The sequence below is a fragment of the Ochotona curzoniae genome, unplaced genomic scaffold (genome assembly GCF_017591425.1).
Source record: "Ochotona curzoniae isolate NIBS_2020 unplaced genomic scaffold, NIBS_Ocur_1.0 scaffold_2453, whole genome shotgun sequence".
In the NCBI taxonomy this organism is placed as follows: domain Eukaryota; kingdom Metazoa; phylum Chordata; class Mammalia; order Lagomorpha; family Ochotonidae; genus Ochotona; species Ochotona curzoniae.
Window position 1 is genome coordinate 31,535,858 of NW_024467094.1, and position 6,661 is coordinate 31,542,518.

Sequence of the window (6,661 nt, forward strand, 5' to 3'; positions counted from 1 at the left end):
GGCTGGACCAAGCCAAAACCTGGAGCTGAAAGCTCCATCCATGTCTTCTGCATAGGTGACAGGAAACCAGATGCTTGAACTATTACCACCTGTTGTCACTCAAGATATGTGTTAGCAGGAAGATGGAACCAGGAACGAAAGCCAGGCAGTCCTTGTGTGGTGTGGGTAGCCAGCCTAAGCAGCATCTTAACTACCAGGCCTGACGTCTTCCTCATGTTACCTTCCTTAATCTTCACAAAGCCCACCCTACGAAGCATGTACTGCAACTACTGTCATTTCCACTTTAAAGATCAGGAAAATGAGGCACACAGAGATTGCTATGAAGTAATAAAGCTGAGATCTGAAGCCATGCTGCCTTGGGATCCCAGCCTCTTAGTGATTGATCTTGCTATTGTTTTCAGCATTTTGAATATGGCAGCTCGGATTGAAGCACCAACTTCTCACTCAGGCCTGGACTGCCTTCTCCCTCACCCCGAAACTTAGCTTCTGAATCTGACCCATCTACATAGAACCTTGACCCTGGGCCTCGCTGCTGCCAGAAGTGGAAAGAATAAGCCATTGTTCACACTCCTCTATCTTGTCACATGTATTTGCCCTGTTCCCTCTCTCCCACCTCTGCTGGGCACCTTTCTGAATGGATGTTAACCTGCCACCTGCGACTACTTCTACCTCCAGGAGTCCTTTGTGCTTCTCTTTGACCTGACCCTGGTGTCGCCCTTCCCGGTTGGTGTCCACCTCTGCCTGCAGCTCTGAGCTTCTCTGGACAAGGACCACAGCTGATATAACATCAAGTCGCCAACATGGCACACTCCAGTCCTGACATCTTTGTCTCAGTGTCTGTGGACTTCCTTGTTAGTATTCCATAGCCCTCTCTTTATACCCTTGACATTGTTGTTGGAATAATGAAAGCACACATTTCACCTATTACATCTATCCCTTTATTATTATTATTATTAGCACTTTTAAAGCAAATACTACTTGACTAAAGCTCCATGATTAGAAAATAAAGAACTGTTCTGGAACAACAGAAGAAAGTTCCTTAAGGGCTACTCCAAATCCAGAAAGATATCAAATAGTTTTGGTTTGTTATAGATACCAAACATGACCACAGTGACTTAGAATTAAAATTGTTTCCAAGGGGCAAAGGGGATTCAACATGAATAGGGAATCTGAAGGAAATAAGTTTTAAGAAAAAAGTGATTGAGCTAAAATGCCATCTTACTCTGAAAGGAATATTTTCCCTTTGCAAATTTCTCATTCCTAAGCAAGGGATCATCAGTAGGTCTTCTGAAATTTCACATTAGTTCTTCTATTTCCTTCACTTGGGACGACACCACCTCACCGTTCACCACCTCCTGCACAATTGTCTTGATTTTCCGGGATTTGGATGGGTCTAAAAAAATGGAAGACAGAGAACAAAAATGTTTCATTTATTTAAAACTGACTCTAGTTTAAAGTGAGCGTCTAAGTATAGTGTTGGTGGACACAACCCACCCGTTGTAACTTCCAAAAATGACTTTTACCTTCTAAACAAAGATTCTGCCTAGTGACAATGAAGTATATTTGTTATTGTCCACAAGGGAGACTATTTATCTTTTTTAGGTATTTAAGTTATGCTAGTCCTGGTTCTTGTTTATGGAGTAAGCTTCCATCCCTCCTGGGTTTGCCAAAGGTTTTAACAAGGTACCGAGTACTCATTTTACTGTGGGGATACGTAAATTTTTTTTCCTTGGTTCAAAATATAAATATACTTAAATTGGAATGATTACATGTAAGTTATGCTGCAGGATTCCGTGATGTCTTACAGCGCTAATCACTAACAAATGTCAGTCTGATGTCAAGGAGTCTCCCCTGCTTACCTTTAGAGGAATCGATGGACTGTGCTTGAGACTTGGTGCCTGACACAGATGAAGTCTCATCTAAGCCGTCCCTGCAAAGGAGACAAGATGGATGATGGCTGATGCTCTTTGGGAGAATAAGAAGCAATTGGGAAATTTTGCCATGGGAGCCCCATGTCAGAAAGGTACCCAGAACTATGGCCAAATGAAGAATCCCAAATATCCTGGTTTAGAGGATTGCATGAGCCACCTCGAGAAACCTCAGCAAGTACAGGGCACCTCTACCTCCACACTGGCCCTAAAATAGGTTCGCAGAGCAGCCAGGAAGTCGATGGGAGATCTGCTCTCAGGAACCAAACTTTCTGATTCACAATCCTGGGTCTTTCCTACCAGAGCACTGCTATTACTTTCAGAAAACTCAGCTCCATTGGGTCTGAGGGCATTCCTAGCATTGGACATCAATGTCAGACATTGTATGGGTGATTTTCTAGTACATGTGGTTACATGTTTACAGGATGCCTGCCTCTGCAGTGCCTTTGTGCATCGCAGCACTTTTATTCAGTAAGATAATGAGTGAAGATGCTTTACAGGTGCATTTGGTAAACCCCAGGCACATCTTTACTAGCTTTGCTGTTTTCTGTTCATTAAAGGACCCTTCTTTGATTGCCTCTCACACCTGATGGCTCGTGCCCTCAGTCGGGCTGTCTCTGCAGACACCTTCACTCACCCTTGGGCCTCCCCGTCCAGCAGGCGGCGGTAGGTCTCGATCTCCAGCTCCAAACGGGCCTTGACGTTGAGCAGTCGCTGGTAGTCAGCGTTCTGGTGCTCCGTGTCAGCGCGCACCTGTTGCAGCTGCGCCTCCAGGTTACCAACCATCTCCTGCACCTGGGACAGCTGGCTGCAGTAATCGCCTTCGGTTTCAGCCAACGAGTCCTCCAGGGACTTCTTCTGCACGCGGGAGGAACAGGATAGAGTCAAAATGATTGGAGGAGGCTGGGAAGAGGAGGGCGTCCAGGGGGTGAAGCAGTGTTTCCGCGGGAGCTTACCATGGCGAGCTGGGACTGGAGCTCAATCTCCAGGTTCTGAAGTGCGCGTCGCAGGTCGGTGATCTCGCTCTTGCTGGACTGAAGCTGCTCCGTGTTGGTGCTGATCTCCTTCCTCAGCTCCCCGCTCTGCAAAAGCAAAGAGGGCCAAGGGGCAGGGCTGCTCGCTAGTGGATCGTTCTGCCAGTGTGTGGAAGCCTGTGGCTTTTGGTTGTGTTACCTTTTCCATGAACCAAGCCTCCGCATCCTTCCGGTTCTGCTCGGCAATGATCTCATACTGTGCTCTCATGTCATTGAGGAGCCTGGTCAGGTCCACTCCGGGGGCGGCGTCCATTTCCACACTGACCTCACCTGGGCCACCTGCCCGGCAGCTTTGCAGTTCCTGGAGACACAGAGCAAGTGAGGGAGAGGGGCACAGGGGCCCGCAATGACTTTTGTGACCCAGGCTACTCTTGCCTTGGCGAGCCTCTTTCTTCCTCCACAAATACGTATTAAAAATTATACTTTTTTTTGACTGCTTGATAGGAACACAACTCTAATAATAAAACTTCATTTCAAAAATTTCACATTTTTCTTTTGTTTGTAAAAGAACTTAAGGTCCCAGGTGCTGTGCCTGTGTGCCTGACAGGTGTTTGATTCTCCTGCTGGGGAGGGGAGGATTCTTTCCAGGTAGGGGAGGCCTGGTGCAGGGGCCGGGGGATTTCAGCTACAGCGGTGGAACCCAGGGCTAAGCACAGCACCTGGGTGCGTGCTCTGTCTGCACCTTGAGAAGTCCTTGTGAAGCGAGCAGTGTGGAGAAGGCTGGCTGCTGTGAGCATCTTAACACACCAGTTTGTGAAACACGGGGGCACATCAAATTTTCTCTGTCGAGAACACTGGGTGGAACCAGCGTCTCACGCATGCGTAATTTCACATGGCATTGCACGGCTTCTGTTTTCAACTTTCAAAGTACTAAATCTCAAACAAAAACCCTGGGGCTGGTGTTGAGGTGTAGCTGGTGAAGCTGCTACGTGTAAAACCAGCATCCGAGATGGGCACTGGTTCCGGTCCCAGCTGCCTGCTCCTTGCTAATGCACCTAGGAGAGCAGGCAAAGGTGACATGAATGCTTGGGCCCCTGCTTTCACATGGGAGACCTGGATGGAACTCCTGCTGTTGGCATGGCTCAGCATGGCCAATACAGCCATTTAGGAATGAGCCAGTTGATAGGAGACCTCTCTCTCTCTTCTCTGTAACTCTGCCTTTCAAAAAAAAGAAAACCTTAAATCAGGATCATGAAATTCTTATTGTAATAACCTATTGATGAAAGTGACAAAATCAGAAAGTATTTCTAATTTGTTACACCTTGCACTCACACACACATGCACACTCATAAGTACTTTCATACACACACATACTCCAAAACTCAAAACAAATGACCATTTTAACCGGGGAGATACTGTGCCCTGTGTATCTAACTGCAGACTTGTGGGCTTGAAATAGTAGGGTTTTTTGAGTCTGAGAGAGGAAAACCAGCTTCTGACCTCCTCGTGGTTCTTCCTCATGTAGACCAGCTCCTCGTTCAGACCTTCGATCTGCATCTCCAGGTCGCTCCTAGCCAGGGTCAGCTCATCCAGCACCCTGCGCAGCCCGTTGATGTCGGCCTCCACTGTCTGGTGCAGGGCAGCCTCGTTCTCAAACCTGAAGAGCCAAGTAGGCAACAGTTTAGGGAACTGACACTAGGATGTAAACAAGGCTCCTGCACCTTCGCAGCCACCTTGTGCATTGCGACCTGTGTGGCTATTTCAAAACAGCACAGCAGCATACAATGACTGCAGTTTTGCCTTTTGTAAATCTTTTTTTTCCCTTTCCTGGTTTTTCTTCTTCTTCTTCTTTTTTCCCCTTCTCATCATAATGCACTACTCAGTTGGAGAGGAGAAGAAAGTTGAAAAAGTTAGCAAGGCATTACATGTTTACAGCAGAGAGCTCTACTGGCACTGCCTGTGGTTGCCATGACTACAAAGAGCCGTGGGCTCCTTGTTCCGGCGGAGTTTCTAAGGGCATCCACAAAACTGTTGAATATAAAACAACAGTTGCTCGTTTGCTTAACTTTATTCTTGACTTAATTTAAAACATTGATATTTCTTTAGGAGCTTTCTCTATGATTTTATACCTTTACGACCATTGCCACTGCAACTTCTGCTTAGAAATTTGTAAGACAAAACAAAAATTAGGAAGGGCAAAGTGTGGGAAAGGAAGAGGGATATAAAAATCCATACATCTTTTAGTTGTATATGTCATTGAGAAAACCATCATTTCATTTAACCCTTTGGGGAAGCCCTAACAATTCATTGTGATCCACTTGTAATAAATTTAGGAAGGCCAACATTGGATCTTCTGGCAACAGCTAATGACCAGTTTGGAGATCCACAGTGCCAGGTTTAAGCAGCTTACATGGAATGAGAATTGAATTTGATTCCAATTACTTTCTAGAAGGTCCTGGGCAGGCAGACCCTAAGAATGTGGAGCATGTGAACTTAAGAAGATTAGAAATATCTCAAAGAGGAAAACGGGATAGACAGAAGTCATGGGAAGAGTTCATTATCCCTGGTCTGTTCCACTCACTTCATTCTGAAGTCGTCAGCAGCCAGTCGTGCATTGTCAATCTGCAGGATGAGCTGGGCATTCCCAATGCTGGCAGAAATGACCTGGCAACACAGGCAGAGACACACAAAATGCAGTCCTACTTTGCTAATGCCCTGCAGGTGGGTTTCACTTACTGTCATCGGACAATATGCTTATAAAACAATATGGAAAAGTTAATACATTTTCTTTTCCTCCAAAAAGGCAAAACATATGAATTTTATGATAAATGAGAAAATGGAGCTAAAAATATCCTGAGATAAGAATAATGCTGCCAAAATCTAATTTGTAGAAAAAAAAAAGTAATCATAAAAAAGAAAAATGATTCCTAAAGCCTCTTCAGAGCGTGCTCTCACCTTATTCCTGAGGTCTTCGATTAGTGGGTAGTATTTGCTGTAATCAGCCTGCAGTCCTGCATCTCCGGGCCTGGAGCCTCGCGCTTCGTACCACTCTCGAATTTTGTTTTCAAGCTCTGTGTTAGCCTCTTCCAGGGCTCGAACCTTGTCCAGGTAGGAAGCTAATCTATCGTTCAGATTTTGCATGGTTTCTTTCTCAGATCCAGAGAGAAGGCCTCCATCACCAACAGAGGGAATATAGAGAGAGCCACCTGCAGTGCTTCCCCCGAGGCCCATTCCCAGCCCTCCAAAGCCACCTCCCAGGCAACCTCCATAGCCAGAGCCCAGTCCTCCTGCGAAGGGGCTTCCAGAGCCACCCCCAAAGGCAGCACCAGCACCAAGCATGGATGCAGCAGAAAAGCCTCCTCCATAGCTGGCCCCAAAGCCAAAGGCACTCCCCGCAAGGTTGCTTCCTGTGCTGGAAGCCGACATGCCCTTGGGTCTGCCCATAGCCCCACCCTGGGTGGACAGGCGCCGGGACAGGGCAGAGGTGCGCACTGAGAGTGACATGGTAGCAAGCACAGGCCAAGGAGTGTGGGAGAGCTGGGAAGGTCCGCTTTTATAGGCTGTGAGATGGGTGTTGCCATTGAAAAGTTTGTGTGTCTCCCCCCAACCTTCTTTTTTGTGGCCAGCTTAGCAAGTAAGTGATTTATGTAAAATGAAAATTCATTGATATAGAAGTAATTGAGCAGTCATTTCCATGAAACATTTATTACGTAAAAAAGAAAGCTGGGTGGAGTAGAACTGGGTTGTCATAAGGAATCT

General features: G+C 46.4%; 1 protein-coding gene across 1 annotated transcript; it reads right to left on the reverse strand.

Annotated features, from left to right (window-relative positions):
• Positions 1-1,034: 1,034 nt before the first annotated feature.
• Positions 1,035-6,406, reverse strand: KRT12 (keratin 12). The gene is made up of 8 exons (XM_041000581.1): positions 5,858-6,406; positions 5,484-5,566; positions 4,403-4,559; positions 3,102-3,263; positions 2,885-3,010; positions 2,566-2,786; positions 1,860-1,930; positions 1,035-1,393 (listed from the first exon to the last, which is right to left on the reverse strand). Exons 1-8 carry the CDS (start codon positions 6,404-6,406, stop codon positions 1,296-1,298), a joined length of 1,467 nt encoding a protein of 488 aa, XP_040856515.1. The 3' UTR covers positions 1,035-1,295.
• Between the last annotated feature and the right edge of the window lie 255 nt (positions 6,407-6,661).

Coding starts and splice junctions, on each gene's coding strand:
- KRT12 (XM_041000581.1), bottom strand. CDS start 6,406: ATGTCACTCTCAGTGCGCACCTCTGCCCTGTCCCGGCGCCTGTCCACC. Junction 3,011..3,101: donor AGGCTTGGTTCATGGAAAAG/GTAACACAACCA, acceptor TTGCTTTTGCAG/AGCGGGGAGCTGAGGAAGGA. Junction 1,394..1,859: donor GTCCATCGATTCCTCTAAAG/GTAAGCAGGGGA, acceptor CCATTTTTTTAG/ACCCATCCAAATCCCGGAAA.